The sequence below is a fragment of the Cuculus canorus genome, chromosome 20 (genome assembly GCF_017976375.1).
Source record: "Cuculus canorus isolate bCucCan1 chromosome 20, bCucCan1.pri, whole genome shotgun sequence".
Taxonomy (NCBI): Eukaryota; Metazoa; Chordata; class Aves; order Cuculiformes; family Cuculidae; genus Cuculus; species Cuculus canorus.
In genome coordinates, this window is record NC_071420.1 from 11,742,199 (window position 1) to 11,767,713 (window position 25,515).

The 25,515-nt window shown below is 58.0% G+C and overlaps 1 protein-coding gene across 5 annotated transcripts; it reads right to left on the reverse strand.

Moving 5' to 3' along the window:
• Positions 1 to 13: 13 nt before the first annotated feature.
• MLXIPL (MLX interacting protein like) lies at positions 14 to 25,122 on the reverse strand. 5 transcript variants are annotated; one of them, XM_054085391.1, is made up of 17 exons: positions 24,510 to 25,122; positions 17,104 to 17,210; positions 16,870 to 16,952; positions 16,582 to 16,671; positions 14,619 to 14,663; positions 14,135 to 14,333; positions 13,338 to 13,415; positions 7,764 to 7,936; positions 7,119 to 7,686; positions 6,155 to 6,228; positions 5,509 to 5,689; positions 4,535 to 4,647; positions 4,238 to 4,357; positions 3,814 to 3,941; positions 3,379 to 3,502; positions 1,794 to 1,923; positions 14 to 1,312 (listed from the first exon to the last, which is right to left on the reverse strand). In XM_054085391.1, exons 1-17 carry the CDS (start codon positions 24,803 to 24,805, stop codon positions 1,197 to 1,199), a joined length of 2,625 nt encoding a protein of 874 aa, XP_053941366.1. In that variant the 5' UTR covers positions 24,806 to 25,122; the 3' UTR covers positions 14 to 1,196. The 5 variants fall into 5 exon arrangements, 4 of the variants coding, with proteins under 4 accessions (XP_053941366.1, XP_053941365.1, XP_053941368.1 ...); XM_054085390.1 differs by having other exon boundaries at positions 5,509 to 5,692; XR_008453179.1 differs by lacking the exons at positions 14 to 1,312; positions 1,794 to 1,923; positions 3,379 to 3,502 and having other exon boundaries at positions 3,901 to 3,941; positions 4,271 to 4,357; positions 5,509 to 5,692; positions 6,155 to 6,471; positions 7,764 to 7,916.
• Positions 25,123 to 25,515: the final 393 nt, after the last annotated feature.

Genomic DNA, 25,515 nt, shown 5'->3' on the forward strand with positions numbered 1-25,515 from the left:
AGTAAGAAAGAATGTGATTGTAACAGGAGTTTAGCTTGTTTACTAGTTGAAACAAGGACAGTCCCTCAGCAGGAACAAAGGACAGACCTGAGCTCACCAAGAGGACACAAAGAGGAAGGAGATGAAATAAAGAGCATCAGAGGATTCTGAAGACGCAGAGGAACTGTGATGTACGTTCAAGAGTGAGTGAGAAGATACAATGAGTTCTATGTATGTTTAACCAATATTTCCAGAATATGTAACCAGTGTTTCTTGGAATCTATATGAATATGTATGTTTAACCAGTATAAAAGTCCTGTAACCAGCCTCAATGGACACACACATTAGGTGAAATGATTCCCTGTGTGTCTGGCATCGTATTATTTATTAAAACAATACCTGCTTAATAATCAAATTGGCATTGATTATTGAGTTTGGCCTTTTTCCACAGCACCACACCCTGCCCTCACCCAGCCCCTGCCCTCACCCTTCCCTCACTCTGCTCCAGCCCCTCGCCCTGCCCTAACCCTCACCCTGCTCCTGCCCTCACTCTACCCTCATCCTCCTCCTGCCCTTCCCCTGCTCTGCCCTACATAGGGCAGGAAGAACCATGCTGGGCTTGTGGGCAGAGAGAGAGTCCTTTATGAGGCAGCTCCCCGTGACCAGGCACCGGCCGAGGGTTGCAGGGTCTGTGCTGCCTTGGCCACCCAGGGGTGCAGCCAGGGGCTCCCCGAGCCCATGGCAGAGAGACTCCATGGTCCCAGCCTGCCTTGTGCTTGAGCAGCTTGGCTGAGGGCTCCTCACTGGCATCACCATGGTGGCCAGCAGCTCCCAGGCTCCCGCCGGCAGCTCCCAGGCTCCCGCCGGCAGCTCCCAGGGTCCTGCTGGCAGCACCCAGGGTTCCGCCGGCAGCTCTCAGGGTCTCCCCAGAGTCTTGCTGGCAGCTCCCAGGGTCTCCCCAAAGCTCCCAGTGTTCCGCCGGTAGCTCCCAGGGTCTCACCGGCAGCTCCCAGCGTCTCATCGGCAGCTCCCAGGGTATCACCGGCAGCTCCCAGGGTCTCACTGGCAGCTCCCAGGGTCTCACTGGCAGCTCCCAGGGTTCTGCCGGCAGCTCCCACAGTCTTGCTGGCAGCTCCCAGGGTCTCTCCAAAGCTCCCAGGGTCCCGCCAGCAACTCCCAGGGTCTCCCCAAAGCTGAGAGAGGCCCTCTGGGGACAGCTAGGAGCAGCCACGGCCCATCCCCTCCACAGCCTGTGTCGCCTGCTCTGGAATGCAGGCTGGGTCACTCAGGATGGAGGTGGAAATGCTCAGCTGCCGGAGGGAGCTCAGGACAGCTGCAGGGAGATGGGGAACATGTCAGCTGCCCTCCTCCTCCATTCCCATGCAGTTCCCTTCTAACTCCTCCTCCCTCCCCTGTCATCCTGCCCTCATCCCACTGGGGCTGGAAGGGGGCTGGAAGGCGCCCAGATTAACCCATCCTGTGGGTGATGGATATTCCCATCCTCTGAAACAGCTGTCTCCCAGCAGAAAGGGCAGGGGGAAACCCACCACATGGGGCTTTGGGGAGAGCCGAGTCCTGCCAAGCCAGGACACGGGTTGGGACGGCAGCAGCCAGCTCAGCTTGAGCATGGGTGTGAGAGAAGAGAAGCACTGAGCACACAGCTCCAGGATGTCCCACAGGTGCTTCCCTCCTGTGCAGCAGAAGCGTGGTGCAGCACCAGCCCCACCACCCCTCAGGACGCCCTCATCCTTTTGCTCTCTGCTTTTCCAGCCCACGTTCTTCAGGGTGCCAAGGAGAGGAGTGGGGCCACCTACTCGGCCGAAGCGCTGGCAGGGAGCAGTGCTGGTCCAGCCAGGCGAGAGATGTCTGGGTGAGGCTCTCCATGCTGGCAGTGGAGACCATGTCATTGAAAGACTCAAAGAGGGGCTGAATGATGATGCTGAACTGGTGGGAACAGAGGAGTTAAGGAGCAGCTCTGCAGGACCATGGTGACCCACCTGCCAGGTGCAGGTAGCGTTGTCCTGCGGGCAGCAGGACAAACGTCCCCACCCAGCCATGAAGCAGACCTGCTGGGTGTCTTCCTCAGCGCAGCACCACACTGGGCTCCAGCTTGTACTGCTGGGGTGGTGGAGACCTGAGTTGTCACCCGGGGCAGGCAGTGGGAGAGTTGCATAACCTCTGCCACTGGGGCTGCCAGAAATGGTTGATTAGATGGCAAGACAACTCTTCTAGAGGAGATCAAGGAGCCAGCTAGGACAGTGTCCTCTGAAGTACCCAGGAGCAGGGCACAACACCAGCATGTCCAATGTGCTCCCCTGGCACTCCCAGCCTGCAGGGACTACCACTGGGGGCTGCTGGTTTTGTATGTGTAGTTCCACAGCAGATACCTCTATTGTGAACACATCCTGGAGCCTACGTCTGCTCTAGCATCCCCAGTGTCCTGTGGAAGAAACTCCACAAACTCTGCATCAGGAGCCACCTCAGCCCTGCTTGGGCTGCCTGCACTGGATCCGACTGTGAGCACTGAGGCCTGCCCACCCCTCTGCCACCTGGGATTTTGAAGACCTCACAGTCTCTACAGGCTTAATGGTGCCAGCGTGTGTAATCCCTACTCACAGAGAAGCAGGTCCAGCCCTTAGACCACCCATTCCCCGGCTCTTGATCCGCTCCATCCTTTCCACCACATGAAGCCCCAGCTTGTGTCCGAGGCACACCTTGGTTTCCTGAGTGTGCCACATGGCCATCAAGGCCAAGCCATCGTGTCCCCATCTTTATGTCCAGTCCCTAGCTGATGGCTGCTGCCTCCCTGAAGCAGTTCCCATGTCACCAGGACCTCTTCCCGGCACGAGCTCAGCTTTATGGGTGACTTTGATTCTGTTTTCTCCCTAGTAACAAGGGATAGGACGAGAGGAAATGGCCTGAAGTTGCGCTAGGGAAGGTTTAGGTTGGATATTAGGAAAAGTTCTTCACTGGAAGAGTGGTGAAGCACTGGCAGAGACCGCCCAGGGCGTGGTGGATCTCCATCTCTGGGGAGGTTAAAAAAACATTGTAGATGTGACACTTCAGGACATAATTTAGTAGGCACGGTGAGGCTGGGCTGACGGTTGGACTGGATCAGCTTAGAGGGCTTTTCCAACCTGAATGATTCCACGATTTCCTTCTCCCTGGGGACTGACCACTTACTCCTACTCCATTTGCATCCTTGTAACAGACGCTTCTTCCTAACCACAGCATCTTGGCCTGTTTCCACCATGCACTTTTGGCTGGGAAACATCTCCTCATGGTCCTTGGTCTTGAGCTGGAGGAACCCCATAGACCAGGGAGGAGAGAGTGAACCAGAGGGCCTGGAGTTTGGTGATGGGGTCAGAGCAAGAAGCATGCATCTTCCCCAAAGGATACAATCCAGAATTTCCAGTTCTGCAGCGTGGAAGAGCGGACGTACTCATTGAACATACTGCGCATCTGGTCGAAGCGCTGGCGTGTGATGGGCACCCCCGTGGCTGGCAGCTGCTCCTGGCACAGGCTGTGGGGTACAAGCCACGGGTCCATGTTCAGAAGGCTGGGAGCCACCAGGGCTGCCCCGTGGGGAGAGGCTCTGGCAGGACCTTGTCTATCAGCGGGGTGGGCAGGACGTCCCCTTCCAGGGCAGCTATGGAGCATGGTCTCACACTCTGGTTGCACACAGCACTGCCTCTTGAGCATCCCCCTGCCCCAAAATGGGGTTTGAGGGAGGACAGAGCCAAATGCAAGTCCTGGAAGGTGCTCAGGAGACCTGCTGTGCTCCCCGGCACTGTCGCTTGCCCTGCTTGGCTGCCCTGACCATGCCCCTCTTACTTGATGGAGCTGTTGAGCTCCTCGATCTGCTCCCGCAGCCGCTGTGCCTCATCCTGCAGGGCTGCCCGCTCCTGCTGCAGCTTGCAGATGTACTCGGCTGTCTTCTGCAAGGTGGTGGCCTTGCTGACCTGTGGGGCCACAGGGGTGAGATGGCGAATTGAGCCTCCGTGGTGGGCAGGGTGTGGGGCACCCTGCACGTTGTGGGGCTGGCAGTATGGGATGTGGTGCTTGTCACTACTGAGGCTTGGCAGCTTCTGCCCCGGGCTGCAGAGCCCAGACCACCCTGGGCCAGATCTCCACATGCCTGGTTTGGGCTCAAAGCCCCCTGCCCCAAGGGCTGGGTGCAGGGCAGGAGCCTTTTGTGTGGGAGAAGACGAGGGACCCAGCATCCCTGGGTGATCTCAGGGCCATCCTGGGCGCTCACCTTGATGCTGGGCTGGGTGCTCAGCGTGCTCACCAGGCTGTGCAGTGTGTCAAAGCCCAGCTTGATGTTGAAGCGTCGTTTCTGCTCAGCAGAGATGTGTGTGATGCGGCGGCTCTCCATCTGCGGGCAAGCGCTGTCAGGCACCTCCTGGCAGTGGGGACAGCCCTGCGCCATCCACCCCCTTGGGCACAGGTTGGCCCCAGCAGCACAGCAACAGGGGATGAGGGGAGCTCGGGGGGCAGCAGGAAAGGGGTGTGTATAGAGATAGTGTCTCCACAGTGAAAGCAGTGAATGTACCTTGCTGGACTCAGGCCTGCCCCGACGGGACACGGGGGGCTGCAGTGAGATGCCAGCGCCCAGCCCCACAGTGGCTCCTGGGGAAGCGTGGCTGGGCTTGGGCCAGTCGCTGCCTGCAAAATGAGAGGTGATGCTCTGGGAAGAGCAGCAGCAGCAGCTCGTCGTGGTGGGGTGACAGCAGGGTCCCGTGCTGGGGTAGATGGAGAGGAGCAGCCTGCAGCACTACCCTGGCCCCGGGGCAGCCCCCGTGCTCAGCAGGCACTGTTGCTCTGGTCCAGCATCCGACCACTTCTTATCCCAAATCCAACTCATTTTATAATTGCTCCAATGGGAACATTCGTGACATGATATTTTCAGTCTCCAGTGTTTCTTGGGTTGGAAATTACCCTGAGAGAGTTCTGAGGGAAGCAAGGCTGCAGCCTGCATCACCAAACCAAAACCGGGAACACACCGCAGCCTGGCTTCCAGCCTTATTCCAAATCGCATCATTTTACAGCTACTCCAATGGGAACATTTGGGACATGACATTTTCAATTCGCAATGTTTCTTGAGTTGGAAATCACCCAGAGAGAGTCCTGAGGGCAGCATACTGCAGGCTGCACCACCAAAGCAAACAGAACATACCGCAGCCTGGGTTTCAGCCGCCACTCTGGTTTCTGTGGGTAGAAAAAGGGAGCTTCCCGTTTGAAAACCAAGCTCTGGGTTTTCAAAACCACACTCTGACATTTTGCTCTTTTTTTCCTTTCTTCTTTTTTTTTTTTTTTTTTTTTTTTTTTTTTTTCCTGTTCCTGCTTTTGCCTCTGGAGAAAGAGGGAGGTGAAGGGGCTGGCTGGAAAGAAATCATCCCTGTTTGGCCAGGTGTATGTAAATAGCTGGGATTGAAGCCAAAATTAATCATTCCCACACTGTTCGGTCCCCGTTGCCTGCAGGAAGCGCAGTGTCCCAGGGAGCCCCTTGGGGTGTCCCAGACTCACCGCAAGATGAAGTGGGGGACAGCTGCTCCACCTTGGGGATGGGCAATGGTCCTGGCTGGGCGTCCACCAGAGCTGCTGGCCCCGGCATCACCTGTGAAGGGCTGGAACCAGGAGCCAGCCCTGGGCTCAACTGGGCCATTCTGGAGAGGAAGGCAGGAGGGACCTCGGGGACAGTGCTGTGCTGCTGGGAGAAGGCAGAGGGAGGGCAGAGGTTGGGAAGCCCAGTGCCCCATGCACGCTAGGAACCAGACTTTCCCCTTTGGTGGGGCACTGAGAGCCAAAAACCCACGAGGAGACCAAGGAGGGGACCCCACGGAGCATTCCACCATCTGCAGGGGCAGCCCCAGTCCCATCGCCCCAGTGCAGCATTGCCAGGAGAGTGGCCCTGCAAGCTGGGTATTTCCCACCTCTGTCCTGTTTCTTTTACAGGAGGAAACACCTGAGTGACTCTCAGCACCCCACCTCACGCCTGTCCAGCCCCATATCGCACTGGGTGACCCCACAGAGCCCCATCTTCCCACCTGCCGTAGGGTGGCTCTACCCCTGCCCCAGCAAGCAGGAGAGGTCACTTGCTGAGCTTGGGGTGGGGGTAATTCCCAAGCTAGGAGGGTAACTCCCAACCCAAGTGGATGGGATGAATGCTTACCGAGGAGGCAGGGGACACGGGCATGAGTCCTGCACCCCTCGGGCGTGGGGCATCCAAGGCTGGCTCCTGCTCGGCTGCAAGAGGGCAGAGAGGTTCTGCTGCATGAGGCCATCAGGGCTCTGGTGACCTTCCCTGCCCCACGGGACAGCCAGCCGCCAGCACCGTTGTTGCTGCAGCCCTGTCTGCCCCAGAGAAGGGTGAAGCAGCCCCTGGGGAGAGGTGCCTTTGGTCTCGGCAGCAGAGATGTCCTTGGGAGCTTTGGTGCAGGCAGGAACCTCCAGCCCCTTCCTGGCCAGATGTGGCAGCCTCTGTGGGACCTGTTCCATCACACGCGTGGGCAGGAAGTCAGGCAGGACATCCCTGACTCCTCAGCCTGTCCATGGAGAGCCATGGAGAGCAAGCTGGGGACACAGGGATTTTGCAGCAGTGCCTGGGGCCGAGCCCTGGGGCAGCTTGAGCCCCATCTCCCTCCAGGGGCTGATGAAGCCGGGGCCGGTGGGGGCTCCCCTGGGCATGGCTTCACCCCTGCTGTGGCTCTGCCCCACCACAGGGACAGTCTTAAAACCTAAGAATGTCCTGAGTTGGAAGGGACCCACAAAGATTATCAAGTGCTACTCCTGTCCCTGCACAGGATAACTCCAACATTCACACTGTGGCACTGAGGGCGGTGGCCAAATGTTTCTGGAACATTGTCAGCCTTAGTGCTGTGACTGGAACAGCCCTGGGAGCTGTTCCAGGGCTCCACCACCTTCTGAGGGAAGAACCTTTTCCTCATGTCCAACCTAACCCTCTCCTACCCAACACCCCCAGCATCCCAGCCCTATGGAGAAAGCCGGGACCTACAATCCCACCCCCCAGCATCTGCCCTCAGCATCCCAGCCCCATGGAGAAAACAGGGCCCCACTCTGACCCCCTCATAGTATCCCCACACACACACTCTCGGGGTCCCCCACAGCCCCATTACCTGTGGTCACCGGCGGGCTCACACCAGGGCCGGGCAAGGCCAGTTGGCGTGGCACAGGATTGCCCGGCAGCCTCTTCGCCTTGGTGCCGCAGGGCTTCGCCTTCATCCTCCCACTCCCACCCTGGGGCAGCCCCTTGGTGGGGGCAAAGCCAGGGTCTCCCAGTGGGGCGGGAGGCAGGAGCCGGGCAGTGGGGTTGGGGTACCCTGGGGGCACCGCGCCCATGGCGTAGCCAAGCGCCGGGGCGTGGGGGGTGAAGCAGGGCGCTGAGAGGGGTGAAGTCGGGTTGGCGAGGAGCGAAGGGCTGGGGGAGCTGGCGTATGGGAATTTGGAGCGGGGGGCTGAGGTGGGGCAGAACGGGGGTCCCGGGCTGGGCAGGGCATATGGGGGTCCCAACGGCTCCATGCCGAGGCACTTGCTGGGGAGGCCGTAGTGCAGCTGGGGCTTGTGTGGGAGTGGGGGGCTGAGGGCACTGGGGGACACGGTGGGCGGCTCGGGGGGCAGCGGTGCCAGGGGGGGCCCAGGGGTCAGGAAGGCACTGTGAAGTCCCAGCTGGGAGGCACCGCCGGGCTGCAGGAGACACAGGAGGGTCAGGAGAGTGGCTGGGACACCAGCAGCCGCGGGCAAAGGGCAGGGGTCCTGCTCACCTGCAGGAGGGTGCTGGGGGGCAGCGGAGCCCCAGGGCTGGCTGGCAGCCCCCGAGCACCCATCAGGGGTCCCCCGCTGCGGAACAGGGGCTCGGCCATGGGCGTGAAGCAGGGCGGCTCCTGGTAGCCCAGTTGCGTCTGCGGTAGCGGCAGCTGGTGGGTGGTGAAAATGTCTGTAGGGTTAAGTGGACACAGGAAAATAGGCACGAGGGGGTCTTCCAGACAGGGGTGACAAGACGAGGGGAGCTGTATCCCAGCACCACCACCGCTGAAGATTTGCCAGTCCCACCTTCACCTCATTGGGCCTGGGCTGATCCCGGCTCTGCCAGCGGGTTTGGTGCCTGAGTTGTGAAATGCTGGAGTATGGAGCAAAGAGACAACCCACGTGCCTGCAGCCAGCCTTGCCATGTGCAAGGGGACAGGAAAACGCACCCGGTGTGCCACCCAGGGGTGGAGACCCTGGCCCTGGCACCCATCTGGATGCAGCGTGCTCTGGGGGGTGCATGGCTGTCCCGCTTCTTGAACCAGCCCTGGCCCAGGACAGGGACCACGACCCCCAGGCTGTGGGAGCTACAGTGAGGGGCTCACAGGAGCAGTCCTGAATGTTTCAAGCCATGGGGGACGGTCCCCTGCAGTCGTGACAACCATTTGCCTCCCCACCCCAGCGCTGCCATGCGTGCAGCCTGTGGCTAACCACATCCCATGGCCTTCCCGAAGCTGAGCCCCATGACCCTGTCGTGACTCCCTCTCTGTTCCTCTCCCCTTCCCACAACCCTGCTCCTTCCGCAGGCCCAGATGCTGTGAAGGGCTGGCCTGATGCTTCAGGTAGTCGTCTCCCTGGTGAAACAAGCTCCCTGGGCACAACAGCTTCATGCGTGCCTCAGCATCTGGTGCCTCAGTTTGTGCCAGCGTGGTTTTCCCTAGCGAGGATGGCTGTGGAGCAGGGAAGGGGCTGCTGGATGCTTCCCCAAAGGATGGCTGGGTTTGCAGGAAGCTGCCCTGGGATGCAGGTGCTCACATCCCCTCTGTGAGCCCCTGGCCATGATCCCAGCCCCTCAACAAGCACCAGCATCACCTCTGGGAGCTCCTGGCCATGATACCAACCCCTCCACTGGCATCAGCATCACTTCTGGGAGCCCCTGGCCGTGTTCTCAGCCCGTCAACCAGCACTAGCATCACCTCTGGGAGCTCCTGGCCACAATAACAACTCCTCCACTGGCACCAGCATCACTTCTGGGAGACCCTGGCCGTGTTCTCAGCCCGTCAACCAGCACTAGCATCACCTCTGGGAGCTCCTGGCCACAATAACAACTCCTCCACTGGCACCAGCATCACCTCTGGGAGACCCTGGCCATGATACCAAGTCCTCCACTGGCACCAGCATCACCTCTGGGAGACCCTGGCTGTGTTCCCACCCTGTCAACCACCACCAGCACTGTCTCTGGGAGCTAACCACATCCCATGGCCTTCCCAAAGCTGAGCCCCGTGACCCTGCTGTGACTCCCTCTACCTCCCTCTCCCCTTCCCATGGCGTGCTCCTTCTGCAGGCAGTGATCCCAGCCCCTCAACCAGCACCAGCATCACCTCTGTGAGCCCCTGGCCATGATCCCAGCCCCTCAACCACCACCAGCATCACCTCTGAGAGCTCCTGGCCACGATACCAACCCCTCCACTGGCACCAGCATCACCTCTGGGAGCCCCTGGCCATGCTCCTAGCCTGTCAACCACCACCAGCACTGTCTCTGGGAGCCCCTGGCCATGATCCCAACCCCTCAACCAGCACCGTCTCTGAGAGCTAATTATGTCCCATGGCCTTCCCAAAGCTGAACCCTGTGATCCTGCTGTGACTCCCTCTACCTTCCTCTCCCCTTCCCATGGCGTGCTCCTTCTGCAGGCCATGATCCCAGCCCCTCAACTAGCACCAACATCACCTCTGTGAGCCCCTGGCCATGATCCCAACCCCTCCACTGGCACCAGCATCACCTCTGGGAGCCCCTGGCCATGATACCAACCCCTCCACTGGCACCAGCATCACCTCTGGGAGCCCCTGGCCATGATACCAACCCCTCCACTGGCACCAGCATCACTGCCCCCAGGCCCCGTGCAGAGCCCAGCCAAGCCCACACCATGGGTCTGCCCGCCTGGTTTGCACTGCCATGCTGTGTGGACTTCAGGCTCTGGCAGAAGCTCCAGAAGCTGAGGTTCTGCAGCTGGGACATGCAAACGTCTGAGATCCTTTTAAATCTTCACCAGAGTTGCAAACGTGCCAGCAGAGAGGTACACCATGGAGGTGAGCACGGCAACAATTCCTGCAGTCCCAAAACCTCCAGATGAGGGTAACACCAGTGTGAGAATGGGACAGTGCCATGACTGAGCTGCCCTGCTCAGCCCTCAGACTGCCCTCTCCCCCTGCCAGCCCCAGGAGTGTGGCAGAGCCACCCCTGCCTTTCCATGGACCAGCAACAATGTGGCTTTGTGCTGACCAGCAGGGTCTCAGCCTCCCCAGGGCACAGCACTCAGCTCCACACTGCCCGTGGCCCTCCACCATCCCACCCCAGCCCGTCTCCTGCCACCGAAGCTCTGTGGGTATTTATAGGCATTTCTGGTGTCCAGCTTTGCAGATTCGATTCCTCTTGTGCCTCTTGCTGTGCTGCAGGGATGGATGGTGCCCAGCATGGCAGCTGGCAGCCCCCAGGCACCCTGTCCTTCCTTTCCCCTGCCCCATCCCCACCCCACAGCTCTTGTCTGTGCTCTTCTCCACCTTCATATCACCCTGACCAGTTCCCAAGCCGTGCAGCAGGGCCGGGGCACGCCGCTGCTCAAAGGAGAGGAGCCCGTGTGGTTGGCACACCACACCATCGGCATCCCGTTCAAGCCTGGGGCTGCTCTCCAGTGGGATCAGGAGGACAGAGCCCATTCCCAAAACCAGGACCCTCCCATGTCTGCCGCATGCTCTGAGAAAGCCCTGCAGCGTGGTGGGGTGATGCCATCCCAAGGAACGGCCAGCCCAGTCCCCAGTGCTCCGGTGCCCGACACACGTCCTACCTGGAGCACAGTGCCAGCAGGGCATGGGGCTGGGCTGCTCCGCCGCCTCTGCCATCAGGACTTCTCCAACACCCCCCACCCCGTGCTCCTGCACCCGCCGCGGACACGAGGTGCTTCCTCATTTGGGGATTGGTTTGCATGTGCTGACTGATGGGTGCCAGGCTCTGCCAGAGCCACCAGACACGGTGACAGCCCTGTGACCCCATAGGAGTGCTGCACTGACTGTCGCAGTGCCCACCCTGCACGCTTGCACGACCGTGCTCTGCATGAGGTGTTCCCGAGCCATGAAAAGACATCGCGTGTCTGCTAGGAAAGTGGCCTTAAGGACTTAATTGGGATGGCTGGCACCCCCAGCTCTGGGACCCAGCACTTAGCCTTCGCCCCCATCTCCTCTCCTCATTTCTCCCCTGGTGCTGTCACGCAGTGCACACATCTCTCTGCACTGCACAACTCAGCACAAACATCCCCACCTTCACAGCAAAACATGTCTTCTCAAGATCTCATCTCAATCTCCCCTCTTGCAGCTCAAAAACATTCCCCTCATCCTATCTCTGCACTCCCTGATCCAGAGCCCCTCCCCAGCTTTCCTGGAGCCCCTTTCAGCACCAGAAGCTGCTCTAAGGTCTCCCCATAGCCTTCTCTTCTCCAGGGTCAACAACTCCATCTCTCTCAGCCTTTCCTGATACGGGAGGTACTCCAGCCCTCGCATCATCTCCGTGGCCTCCTCTGGACTCGCTCCAACAGCTCAATGTCCTTCCTATGCTAAGGACTCCAGAACTGGACTCAGGGCTCCAGGTGGGGTCTCACCAAAGCGGAGCAGAGTGGCAGAATCCCCTCCCTGGCCGTGCTGATCACAATTCCAATGCAAATATATTGGTTCAGATGGGCACCACTGGGCCCTTTGCCATCTTCTGCTGAGCATAAGGCTGTGCCACGTGGGCAGCTTGGACAGCAGTTGGGCCCACGAGAGATGCTGGGGCTGCTGCTGTGATACCATTGTGGTGAGCAGCTGCTTGAAAGGGGTTGGCACAGCTTTCCAGCACCATGCAGTACCTCCTGCTGAAAGGGACATTTGTCAAGTGTCATTTTGAACCATTTGGAGCTGTCCCACCTTCCAGTAACTGATGCCCTCAAAGGGGCACCTGGGGAATGAATGCAAAGGGCTGGCATTGAGGACAGACTGTCCTCCCAGCATGGCTCATCCTGAGAGGACCTCTGGAGGGAATGAGCCAGGGAGGGCTGGCAAGAACCTCCCCACCCCACCCATGCCCAGGGCATCCTTAAGACAAGGGGGAACGGTTTTGAGCTGCAAGAGGGGAGATTGAGATGAGATCCTGGGAAGAAATGTTTTGCTGTGAGGGTGGGAAGGCCCTGGCCCAGGTTGCCCAGAGCAGTGGTGGCTGCCCCATCCCTGGAGGGGTTCAAGGCCAGGGTGGATGGGGCTTGGAGCTCCTGATCAAGTGGGAGGTGTCCCTGTCCATGGCAGAGCGTTGGAACTGGATGGACTTTGAGGTCCCTTCCCATCCAAACCATTCCATGATTCTACCCCGCTGCCTGCCCTGGCACATCAGGGTGCCCCTGCCTGCTCCCCATCACCATCTGGTCTTGCATCACCCCTGAGCGCTATGGTGCAAGCACCCTTGTTTCCTCCCAACGAGGGAAGTGGAGACTGGCTGTGGAGCTCGCACGGTTCTCACAGATATGCAGAGGTGTCTTGAGATGCTGGTGCTGCCCGAGGCCACCAGTTGCCACCAGCCCAAACCAGCTCCCACCCTGCAAAGTGTGCCCAGGCCACCAATTCTGGCACTTTCAAGGGCAGAGCTGGTCTCTGGTGCAGTGAACACCAGCGGTGCTTTGCTCTGGCATACAGGGACACTGCAGAGCTCATCTGGGACCAGAACATGTCCTGACCCACCCCACAGTGCTCGTGGACACTCGTGGCTCAGTGCCTGCATGGCAGCACTGGTTGTGGCTCCATGGGAGGAGGAGTCACCCTTGGCAGCCCCCTTGTCCCATCAGGACACCAGGTTTGTCTTCGGGACCAGCCTGGCAGAGATGGTGTTTTGTCCCCAGAAGATACAGCACAGCCCAGGGCAGGGTCCCAGCTCCGACCCAGCCCCACTGGTGCAGCTCAGTGAGGTGAGGAAGGGGACACAGCAGCACAGAACCTGCTCTCCAGAGGTTTCTCTTTCTCTTTCTTGTAGGGGAGAATAATCCTTCTTCTGTCTGCAGCCAAACCAAGGTGGTTTCACACTCCTGCGAAGACCCTCTGCTTGTAGGAATCCCCTACCACAGCTCCTGGCCAGGCTCCTCCTGAACTGCTGTGCTGGGTGCAGGCATGCCAAGCCCCTGCCCCACAGCCTGCAGCAGAACTCTGGCCCACACGTGCTGCTTTCCCCACAGCTGGTGCTTTCTGGCCGTCCCAGCAGCTTCTGCGCCTGCCTGGCCAACCCTCCGACTGTGCCAGTTTGGGCTGCAGAGCATGCCGGGCTGTGTGGGATGTGGTGCCCCATCCAGGCTGGCTCTTACCTGAGATCTCCATCTCATCCAGGCTGGGCTGCAGGGGGGCCAAGTCCGGCTGGATCATGTCAGCATTCCCAACATATGCTGGAAGAGGGCAGAGCTGTAACATCCATCGTGTCCTCAAGACCCTCCCGCGGGGCTGCTTCCACTGCTGCCTGGCTGGCTGCCACCCCTCTGTAGCACCCCAGAGACCCCTGCATCTCTGGGCTCTACCCTGCAGCCATGCACAGGCAGGGAGATGGGAATCCACCCACAAAGACCCAGGGCCATCCCATCTGCAGCACCCTGCCCACCAGCACCTCTGGGACCTCATCCAGCACCCAAGAACTCCAAGGAAAGGATGGTCCTTGGTGTGGGATCTGTCTGATGCTGCAGGAGCTCCAGGGTCCTGGCCAGGCAGGGACAGCAAGGAGCTGCCGTGGAAGGAAAGGACCTGTCTGCTGTTTACCCAGAGCTGGCAGCGCTGCCCTGGGGTTTGGAGCAAGGTCCTTCCTGGGGTGAGCGCTCCCTGGGCAGCTTAACCCACCCCATCTGGGACAGGCTGGGCTGGTCCATAGGGAGCCCTTGCTCCGTTTGGGCAGGGCAGGAGCATCTGCTCCTCTGGTGACTCCTTTCTCTATTTGGGCAGGGCAGGAGCATCTTCTCCTCCTGCCTTGGGCAAGCAGGATACAAGGGGACCTTGTCTGCCCAAAGAGCACAGGTGGCAGCTCTCAAGGGCTAAGCCAAGAGGCAGAAAGGTGCTACAGTGAGTGCTGCCTGCCTGGACTTCCACCTCCTGCTGGAGCATGGTCTGAGGGACCTACCATCCTCAGGGAGTGCCTGGTGGGTGCTGGGTGTCTGTGTCATGGTGAAAAGGGTGTCAGAGATGTCCGAGAGGAAGGTGTCCAAGTCGAAATGTTGCCTACTGCCTGGCTCCTCTTCCTCATCCCCAAGCAGCATGGGCACCACATTACAGAAGAGCTGGTTGCACCACTTTTCTGTTGGCCTCCAGACATCCTCACCCTGCCCAAGATGGAACCAAGGAGCCAGGTGAGAACCTTTCATGGATAGGGTCTGTGCCTGCCTCTCCAGCTGCTCTCCCTGGCAGCTCCCATAGTCTCTCCAAAGCTTCACATCTGGCATGTTGGGGCCTCCAAAAGGATCAATCCAGCATCCCAAATGCTTGGCATCCAATTGGGCTCATCATCCCCTGGGGCTTTCACCTCCCCTTCTCCCACGCTTCCCAGCACAGGGGTCTGCACTGCGACTCCCTTTTCCCAGATCCCCACTCTTCCCTAGTAGACCCACCTGCTTTGGGCTGGAGAGCTCTCCCTCCCGGGTGGACTTTCGGAGCTGGAATAAGAAAACAGCCTGTGTCACCCCACGGCCAGGCTGGTCATGGTGTGGGGCAGAGCCAGGGCAGGGCAGAGGGGGGCAACGCTCAGGACTGGGGTCCTGGGAGGCTCAGCATGGCTGCCATGAGCTCACACTGCCTTGACTCTACAGACTGTGGACTGAGTGGTCACCACAGTGGCGGAACTCATGGTGTGTGGCTACCATCACCCCGGGAAGGAGGCTGGACCACACTCTGTGGTCATGCCTGAGCGTGGGCATCCAGAGCGACGTGGGGTCATAGAAGCATAGAATCATCAGGTTGGAAAGGACCCACTGGATCATAGAGTCCAACCATTCCTAACACTCCCTTAAACCATGTCCCCAAGCACCTCATCAACCCGTTCCTTAAACACCTCCAGGGAAGGTGACTTGATCCCCTTCCTGAGCAGCCTCTGACAGTGCCCGATGACTCTTCCCGTGAAGAATATTTTTCTGATATCCAGTCTGACCCTCCCCTGGCAGAGCTTCAGGCCATTCCCCCTTGTCCTGTCCTCTGTCACTTGGGAGAAGAGCCCAGCTCCCTCTTCTCCACAACCTCCTTTCAGGCAGTTGTAGAGAGCAATAAGGTCTCCCCTCAGCCTCCTCTTCTCCAGGATAAACAACCCCAGCTCTCTCAGCCGCTCCTCGTAAGACTTGTTCTCCAACCCCCTCACCAGCTTTGTTGCTCTTCTCTGGACACGCTCCAGAGCCTCAACATCCTTCTTGTGGTGAGGGGTCCAGAACTGAACACAGTACTCAAGGTGTGGTCTCACCAGTGCCGAGTACAGAGGGAGAATAACCTCCCTGGACCTGCTGGTCACACCGTTTGTGATCCAAGCCAAGATGCCATTGGCCTTCTCGGCCACCTGGGCAAAGCATGTGCCACCAGGGTGAGATGTGGTTGCCAGGACAAAGCCAGCAAATCCCTTTTAGTGCCTGGGGGCTGAGCCGTGGCCCAGCTTGACCCACACCAACACATGTGCTGTGGGTGTGTTGTCAAACCGAGCCCCGGACCCGCACCACGCCAGGCACAGTCCTGGTGCTAGCGCTCACTGCAGCACTGCCGGAGGCTGGGAATGAGGTCCCCACTCCTTGCCACCCACACCACGGGGGCAGCCAGCATCCCCCTCCCACGCTCGCAAGAGCCTGTCATGTCCTGCTCCTGGTCAGCCAGACCTGGCACGCTGGTACTGGCTGAACACGAACCAGCGGTGACCCAGGTGGCCAAGAAGGCCAACAGCATCCTGGCTTGGATCAGCCATGGGGTGGTCAGCAGGAGCAGGGTAGGGATTGGCCCCCTGAACTTGGCATTGGTGCAGCTGCACCTCAAATCCTGGGTTCAATTTTGGGTCCTTCATTCCAAGAAGGACATTGAGGGGCTGCAGTGCATCCAGAGAAGGGAACAGAGCTGGGGAAGTGTCTGGATCCCAGGGGTTTTGGGAGTGGCAGAGGGACATGGGGCTGTTTAGCTTGGAAAAGAGAAGGCTGACAGGAGACCTCATCGCTCTCTGCGGCTCCAGGAAAGGAGGTTGTGGTGAGGTGGGTGATGGGATCTGCTCCCAAGTGACAAGGGATGGGATGAGAAGAAATGGCCTCGAGTTGTGCCAGGGGAGGTTTAGACTGGATATCAAGAAAAATGTCTTTACTGCCAGAGTGGTGAATCCCTGGCAGGGGCTGCCCAGGGTAGTGGTGGATTCTCCATCCCCGGAGGGGTTAAAAAACCCATGTGTCCATGGCACTTCAGGACAGGTTTTAGTAGGCACGGTGTGTTGGGCTGATGATTGGCCTGGATGAGGTTAGAGGGCTATTCCAACCTTATCAACTCTGATTCCGTGACATCTCGTTTCACCACTGGCACTGCTGTGGGATGAGGAGCAGCACGGACCAAGCCACCCACCCGCTTCTTGTAGTAGATCCTCCACTTGTGGTACTCTCTCATCACCACCTCTATGCGGCGCTTCCAGTAGTTGCCCTCCAGCACGACAGCCTGTAGGGACAGGACCAGCGGTCATGGCTGAGCCCCCAGCCCCCCGCAGCCCGGGCTGGGTTCCTTGTGCTTTGTCAGAAAATCCTTTCCCAGCAGATCTACGAAATACAATAAGTTCTGCCCCTGTGTGACCCAGCTCCTGCCTCTGCCACCCAGACCTGCTCCTGGCCCAGCGACCTGTGACAGACCATTCCCCACCTCTGGTTTGCGATGCTCATCAGCCTCCGACCCCTCCAGTGGGGTGATGAAGCCGCACACTGGGCTCTTCCTCCGCTCCACATCTGTACAGGGGAAAACATGGCTGGTTTTACCCATGGCCCCACCCGTGAGCAGGAGAGAGCTCCTGTACACCTGTACATCGCTAACTTGGTGTCAGACCCATCCCACCCAGAACAGCCCGGCAGACAGGGTGGGATCTGGTCCCGTACTCACATTGGATGTACCACGCTCTCCAGATAGCATTGTTGAGACGAATTTTATCCCGGCAAAGCAGCCGCAGCCCCTTGAAATTCTTCCACTTTGGAGAAACCAGCTTCCCACTAAAACATCAAGCAAAGGAGAGGCTGGTGGGCACCATCCCAGAGCCTGCTCAGTTCAGGGTCTGCCAAGATAGGTGTGCCTCGAGAGATGCCCAGGGCCACCAGCTTGGAGGCAGGTCTCCAGGCTGCATCTCCATCTGCATCTGCATCTCCTCTGCAGGCTGCTTGCCTGGCACCCGTGGGAGCCCCCTGAGCTCCTGTTCACTCTGAGTGCTGCACAGACTTAAACCAGAAGCTTCACAGACCCACACAAGGCTTCTCAAGCCCCTGGGATTAAAGCACAGCACACAGAGGCTTGAATCCTGCATCCAAGGTGGGACACCCCCCCCCATCCCTGGCCAGGATGGCTGCATCCCAGCCGTCGGGTATCATAGAATCACAGAATGGTCTGTGTTGGAAGAGACCTCAAAGACCATCCAGTCCCACCCCTGCCATGGGCAGGGACACCTCCCACTGGATCAGGGGCTCCAAGCCCCATCCAACCTGGCCTGGAACCCCTCCAGGGATGGGGCAGCCACCACTGCTCTGGACAACCTGGGCCAGGGCCTCCCCACCCTCACAGTATGGGAAAAGAAGTCTCCCACCCAGGTAAGACACCTGGGGACAGGTTGCTGTGGCTCTTGCTTCATTGAAGCATTTGGGCAACCACTTCTGACCTTCTTTTTAATGCCAGGCAAGGCTGATCCTATCAGGCACACGCAGGCGAGCAGGATCAGGCACCTGCATGGGTCTGAGGAAGGCAGGACAGCAAGCTGGAGGGCACAAAGGACATTAAGAGATGCTCACCTGTGTCCTAAGAAGGGCAGAGAGATGGACCAGCCCTGCCCACAGCCCAGTGCTGCCCTGGGCTCCTCTCCACACCCATCCCTGCAAACCTGTACCACTTGTCCTGCCCCCCACACACACCTGAGCTGCGCTCACTCCCTCCCATTTCATGCCTCCTGGAGGCAGCTGTGTTTGTTCTGCAGGTGGTTGTGGTGGTGATGCTCTCCCTAATGGCTCTGTAGCACAGGCAGCCTCATTTCACCCATCATCTTGTTTCCTTCCAGCTGAGAGACACGATCCTCTTGCGTGCACCCACCTGAGGGTCCTGCTGCTCCAAGAGCTCCAACAGGTGAAGTTGGAGTCTCTGCATTACTCCAAGGTCGTTTTCAACTCTCCCAGCGAGCCTGGAGGCAGCCCGGCTCATCCACTCCCCAGCACCTGGCCTCGCACAGGCTGGGAGAGCACAGCATCCCTTCCCCAGAAGCCCACATCCCTCTTCAGCCAGGAATTTGTCCTCTAAAGATCTCAGTGTTGATTTGGATCCCTCTTATCCCTGGCATATGCAGGGAAGAAGAAAGGTAGAGGTGCCATATCCCCTTTTTACCAACATCATCTTGAGTGCACCACAAGGTTCCATGGGCCTTCATCCTCGGGCAGGTGCTGGGGATGAGAGAGCTTCTTTAAGAAGCTGCACAACTGTTCCTTCAAGCTTGTGAAAGCTTTGAGGCCACACTGGGCAATTCTGCTTTAATTTAGAATTAATTTAGAATTGTAGAATCATGGAATTCATGGTTTCGGTCAGAAGGACCTCAAAGCTCACCCAGTTCCACCCCCTGCCATGGGCAGGGACACCTCCCACTGGATCAGGGGCTCCAAGCCCCATCCAACCTGGCCTGGAACCCCTCCAGGGATGGGGCAGCCACCACTGCTCTGGGCAACCTGGGCCAGGGCCTCCCCACCCTCACAGCAAAACATTTCTTCCTCAGATCTCATCTCAAACTCCCCTCTTGCAGCTCAAAACCGTTCCTCCTCGTCCTGTCCCTCCACTCCCTGATGAAGAGCCCCTCCCCAGCTTTCCTGGAGCCCCTTTCAGCACTGGAAGCTGCTCTGAGGTCTCCCTGCAGCCTTCTCTTCTCCAGGCTGAACAACCCCAACTCTCTCAGCCTGGCCTCCTACAGGAGGTTCTCCAGTCCTTGGATCATCTCCGTGCCCTCCTCTGGACTCGCTCCAACAGCTCCATGCCCTTCCTGTGCTGAGGACTCCAGAACTGGACGCAGGGCTCCAGGTGAGGTTTCACCAGAGCCGAGCAGAGGGGCAGAATTCTTTCCCTCGCCCTGCAGCTCCCACTGCCCTGGATGCAGCCCAGGACACGATCGGTGGCTGTAGCTGTTCATCTCAGAGCTCTGTGCAGCCCAGCAGGCGGGTGGCTTGATGCAGACACGGGGTTGTCCTCAATGTCAGAGCCAGGCAGCACAACCCGGCAGCAGTGCAGGCAGCGACACCCCTGCACCCGTCCTGCAGAGCTCTGCAGCCAGAGACAGCGTGCTGGGGACGAGGGCAGAGGAGAGCACTGCTCTCCCACCTTATTGCGGAAGACAAGGAGTGGGGAACACCTCTGGCTCCAGAGCCTGATGCAGGGACGTGACAGGCAGTGGGTGCTCCCACCCACTGAGGTGGATGTCCCCAGGGAAGGACCTGTGTCCCTGCAGCTCCAGCCTGCAGAGAGTTAAGGACTTGGCTATGAGCTGGCCATGCGCTGGCCACTCCGATGTCACCAGGATTTTGAACTTTCCCCAGCGGTACAAGGCAAACAGAGCAGTGATGCCAAGCAGAGGAGCCAATGGAAGGGATGGATTTCCCAGGCACATGGCCAGATCCTGCCATGGATCCTATCCAGCCATGCTCCTCACCAGCACTGCCAGCTTAAAGGATCAGCCTGTGCCTGTGCACCCCAGCCCTTGCCTGTGTACCCCAGCCCGTGCCTATGCACCCCAGCCCTTGCCTGTGTACCCCAGCCCGTGCCTATGCACCCCAGCCCGTGCCTATGCACCCCAGCCCGTGCCTGTGTACCCCAGCCCTTGCCTGTGCACCCCAGCCCGTGCCTGTGTACCCCAGCCAGTCCCTGTGCACCCCAGCCCTATGGCTGCAGACAGGCACTTCAGCGACACCAAGGCCGGTGGGGACGTGGCCATGGAGCTGCTGTGGACCTGGAGGCAGAGGGGAGATGCTTTTGGGCTTCACCATTAACCACCTTTTAATGATCCTGTCAGTTTGTGGGCTTATCAGGCTGGTCTTTGCTCCTTGGTTTGCCTTGAAAATGGCCTTCCCCTCCCACCCATCCACCTCCTCGGAGAGATGGATGCAAACACTACACTGAGCCAAGAAGGGTCTGGGATGCCCCAACCAGGCTGGAGGTCCCTCTGGCTAGTGCTGCTGGAGAAATGGGGACACGGACCCCACTACTGGCTACGGAGTCTCTGTGGGATGGGCTGAGGTGGAAGCAGGGCTCAGCCTGGGACCAATCCCAGCATGGCTCAGCACCAATGCTGTCTCAGCCAGTCACACCATGTTTGCTCTGTGATTCATTCAGCCCTTCCAGAAGTTTAAAGTGAAGTTTAAGTAGGGAACTGGGATTGTTCAGCTTGGAGAAGAGGAGGCTGAGGGGAGACCTCACTGCTCTCTGCACCTCCCGGAAAGGAGGTTGTGGTGAGGTGGGTTCTGGTCTCTTCTCCCAAGTAACAAGTGATAGGATGAGAGGAAACAGCCTCAAGGTGTGCCAGGGAAAGTTTAGATTGGATATTAGGAAAAATTCCTTCACTGAAAGAGTGGCAAAGCACTGGCAGAGGCTGCCCAGGGAAGTGGTGGAATCTCCATCCCTGGAGGGGTTTGAAAAAAGTGTAGATGTGGCACTTGGGGAAATGGTTTAGTAGGCGTTGGGTTGGGCTAATGGTTGGACTGGATGAGCTTGGAGTTCTTTTCAACCTTAATGATTCCATGATTCTACCACCACTTTCATGGCTCTCCATCGACAACAGACTGAGCGTTTGGCACCTCTGGGGTGGTTGGAGTGCAGCGCTGAAACAAAGGTGTTAATGACTGCACTGGGGATTAGCTAGGGACCTGCTCTGTGTATTTACTCCCACATAGGAGCACCTCTGCCCTCGAAGCTCTGCCTCCTCAGCCATTTACCTCCGTGCAAAGCAAGCATGAAGTGCCCCAGATGAGAAGGGACATCATTTAAATCCTCATGCAAACAGTTTTCTGGGACACAGGAAGCCTGCAGATCAGGATAGGCACATCTCCAGGAAGACCTTAGAGCAGCTTCCAGTCCTGAAAGGGGCTCCAGGAAAGCTGGGGAGGGGCTCTGGATCAGGGAGGGCAGGGACAGGATGAGGGGGAACGGTTTTGAGATGAAAAAGGGGAGATTGAGATGATATTTTAGGGAGAAATGTTTCGCTGTGAGGGTGGGGAGGCCCTGGCCCAGGTTGCCCAGAGCAGTTGTGTCTGCCCCATCCCTGGAGGGGTTCAAGGCCAGGTTGGATGGGGCTCGGAGAAACCTGATCCAGTGGGAGGTGTCCCTGCCCATGGCAGGGGGTGGGAACTGAATGGGCTTTGAGATCCTTTCAAAGCCAAACCATTCCATGCTTCTTCTGGGAATGCCTCAGAGCCTGCTATCATCTTGCCGCAAGGATAAATTAGTTCTAAATCTTATTGCAAGGTCTGTTTTTGAAGCCCACCTTATTTTAAATCATGAGAGGGGTGGATGTTATCCTCTACATCACTTACCAGTCTGCTGTCCCTACCTAATAAATCTTTCCTCTCAGTATTTGCAAGGAAGAAGCGGTTAATCTACATCGCCTTGGATGTAGCTACAGAAGGCTCCTTCTGACACACAAGGTGTACGTGTACAAGATAAGCCCATGGGTGTCTGCAGTTCGCGGTTCCCAGTGCACTCATTTTTCCTCCCTTCTGGAGGACAGTTCCCAGGTCAGCCACTCCATGATTCCTAGCCATGGGTGACAGGAAGGTGTGTGAGCTCAGAAGAGCAGCTCCACAAGGCAGGACACTGCGGTGATGGGGAGAAAGCTTGCTCAGCTGGGGTGATCCACCAATGCAATCTTTCTGAAGGACCTTGTCTCCATATGCTCAGGTTTTTTTTTGAGAATGTGGGGAAGCCACATGTACTGCAGGGAGATCCACCCATGAGAAAAAACCAGCAGCCTAAGGAAGGCATTCAAGAAATGCAGCTGATTGCAGGAGAAGATGGGGTGGAAGAGAATCGTTGTCTTGCAGGAATCCTGCTGGAAGCAATATAATGTCCTAGAAAATGGGTACAAAGGGCCTGAGAACTGCTTCATCCCACCCAACACCAGGAAGAAGAACTTGGCAGGGGCTGTTGTCTCACTTTGAGGGATATGAGGAAACAAGTTACTGCTAGAAGCAAGCCTTGATGTGGAGAGAGCATTTCTTTACCAGCGAGGCAGTGATGCACAGTCCCACCCGCTGGGGGATAAAACCGCAGATCCTTGGGGCGATCGTTCAGGCTGAGACAAGACAGACATAAGTGCTTGGGAAGGGCTGTGGAGGAACGCTGAGGAGGGGAGGGATTACAGCTACCTAAAAGACTGTTTAGCCGCAGCCTTTGAAAACCAAGTGTTTTGAGAGAATTGAGTGGATGTGCCTTTGAAATGATCATAGGGTTTTGGAATGGTTTGGGTTGGAAGGAACCTCAGACCCCATCCAGTTCCACCCCCTGCCATGGAAAGGGACACCTCCCCCTGGATCAGGGGCTCCAAGCTCCATCCAACCTGGCCTTAAACACCTCCAGGGATGGGGCAGCCACCACTGCTCTGGGCAACCTGGGCCAGGGCCTCCTCACCCTCACAGCAAAACATTTCTCCCTACGATCTCATCTGAGTCTCCCCTCTTGCAGCTCAGGAACATTCCCCTCATCTTCTCTCTACACTCCCTGATGAAGAGCCCCTCCCCAGCTTTCCTGGAGCCCCTTTCAGCACTGGAAGCTGCTCTGAGGTCTCCCTGCAGCCTTCTCTTCTCCAGGCTGAACAACCCCAACTCTCTCAGCCTGTCCCAGTGCTCCAGCCCTTGGATCATCTCTGTGGTCTCCTCTGGACTTGCTCCAACAGCTCCAAGTCCTTCCTGTGCTGAGGACTCCAGAACTGAATGCAGGGCTCCCGGGGACTACTTGCCTGATCAGGAGGCATGACCCTCAGCTGGGTTACCCCCATGCTGAAGCTCTCTGTGCTTTGCAGACCACCAGCTTCACCAGCACCTTGAAGGAGAGCCTTTCCACACTAGCTGTGAACAAACCATGCAATCTGGGATGTGGCGATGGGTCAAATTTACACAGCTATGTGGCAACCAGTACCCTTGGAATGCTTTCGTAGCACCCGGTGCCACAAGGGCTGCTCTAGAAGTGACCACATATTCCATCATGTGGAGCACTCAAGGACTCGAAGGGATTCCTGAGTGGTAAGGAACTCAATGAGATTGCATGGAACAAGGCAACGAGCAATTCTTCAAGGCTCTTTTGCGGAGGTTTCGTTTTCATGCAGCATCAGTAGGACATCATCATTCCAGGTTTCACCTCAGTATTTTGGGAAAGCCATACAGTTTTGCACTGACACCAGTAGAGCAAAGGGCTCTGATGCTGTGTTTGAGAGAATGCAAAACCTTTGCACCTTGGCAAAAGAGGGGAGCTGCCTCCTAGAACGTGGACAAAGGTGTTAAGAGACATGATGCAGGCTCTCCTGTTGCCACCAAGAAGCTGTGGGATGAGCAGGTCCATAGCACCCTGAGCTTGGTTGATTTGTGTGATTGGAGGAATGATGCAGTCACCTATCTGATTCTACAGGAGAGAAGGGGTAAAGGCTTCAGGAGGTTCTGGACAATGCCCTGTGCAGCCATCAAGCCCAGCCTGCTGCTGTGTGTCCCGGAATTACCCTGGGACATGTGGGCAGAGTCAAGGACAGGAAGGCAGGACAACAGCTCTGGGCTAGATTGCCAAAGTTGGCTGCTCACAGGGTTATTGCTGCCCTACAGAGTGTGCAGGACCTGGCCACGAGGGTTCTACAGCCGAGTGCAGAGACTCTAGATCTCATGGGATTCAGAACGGCTTGGGTAGGAAGGGACCTCAAAGCCCATCCAATTTCACCCCTCTGCCATGGGCAGGGACACCTCCGGCTGGATCCTGTTGCCCCAAGTCCCATCCAACCTGGCCTTGAACACCTCCAGGGATGGGGCAGCAACCACTTCTCTGGGAAGGTGAAGGAGGATTAATAGAGCAGGAACTTCTCATCTGGCTCCATGGGCAACTACCCAGTACCAGCTCCTTCTCTCTGAAACCTCCCAGGATGACAGGGTTTGAGCAGATTGTACATCACAACCCAACAGACAAGAAGATGAGGACACTGCCAGTTGACAGCAGGTTCCCAAAGGGGCAGCCCCATGCCTTCAAAGACCTGGGAGTGGTTGTGTCTACGAAAACCATGGCAGTGAGAGGAATCTCGTACTCACCTGTACTCCAGGCTCATGCACTCGAAGAGCCGGGTGAGGGTCGGGTCGATGCTCCGGGGATCAGCCGCTTCGGGCTCGGTGCGGTGGTGGCGCCGGCGGGGCAGTGAGTCACTGTGCGGGGACGACACCATGAAATGGCCACTGTGGATGACCTGGGATGGGTTTTGTGTCCCAGCACCAGGTCCTGTGCCACCTGCAGCTGCATCCTCAGAGTCTGAGTCAGAGTCAGAAATGGGGCATGGCCCAACCGGGGGCTCCGGGAAAGGTCCCGGCAGCCCCACCTGAGCTCCTGCCATTGCCTGGTGCCTGATGGAGATCCCTTATGGGTGTGCTCTGGTGCTGTGGTCCACGTCCCGGTTGTGCCACAGCCCTATGGGCGCTGCAGTGGCATCGAGCACATGCTGTTGGGCTCCTCAGCACAGGACACGCACACCACACCACCTCCCGGGCACTGCTCGCCCCACCCCAGACCTCGGCATCTCATCCATGCTCAGAAGTTCAGATTTCAGTTCGCAATCAGTCCTATTTATAGCAGTGGTGGCTGGTCCCACCCTTGGGACACCATCGGCCGGGCCACGACACCCCGTCACCAGCCACGAGAGCTACAGCTCCATGTCACCGTGCTGCTCTTGCAATGTGCCTGGTGGCCCCGGCTTTTATTTGCCCTGCAGAGCCGGGGAGGAGCAGCTCCAGGTCCTCTCCTCACTGGTGGCCATGGGTTTGCTGGCAGTCGGGTTTGTTTACCTGGGTCAATCACTGCTCCCGGCAGGGAGGGGAGCGGGTGGTATTTACCCAGTGCCTCTGCCCTAATGGATCTCCCTGCACGTCCAAGGGAACAAACACAGATTAAGGGACACAAACAGGGGAAAATGATAGCAACGGGCACCCAGCTCAGCACAAAGCATGTCGAGTCACTGAGCCGTGTGCCAAGCCGAGAAACAGCCCAGACAAAAGCCTTCTGTGACCCAGTAGCAGGGGGGATCCAAATGCTGAATGCAAAAGAAGA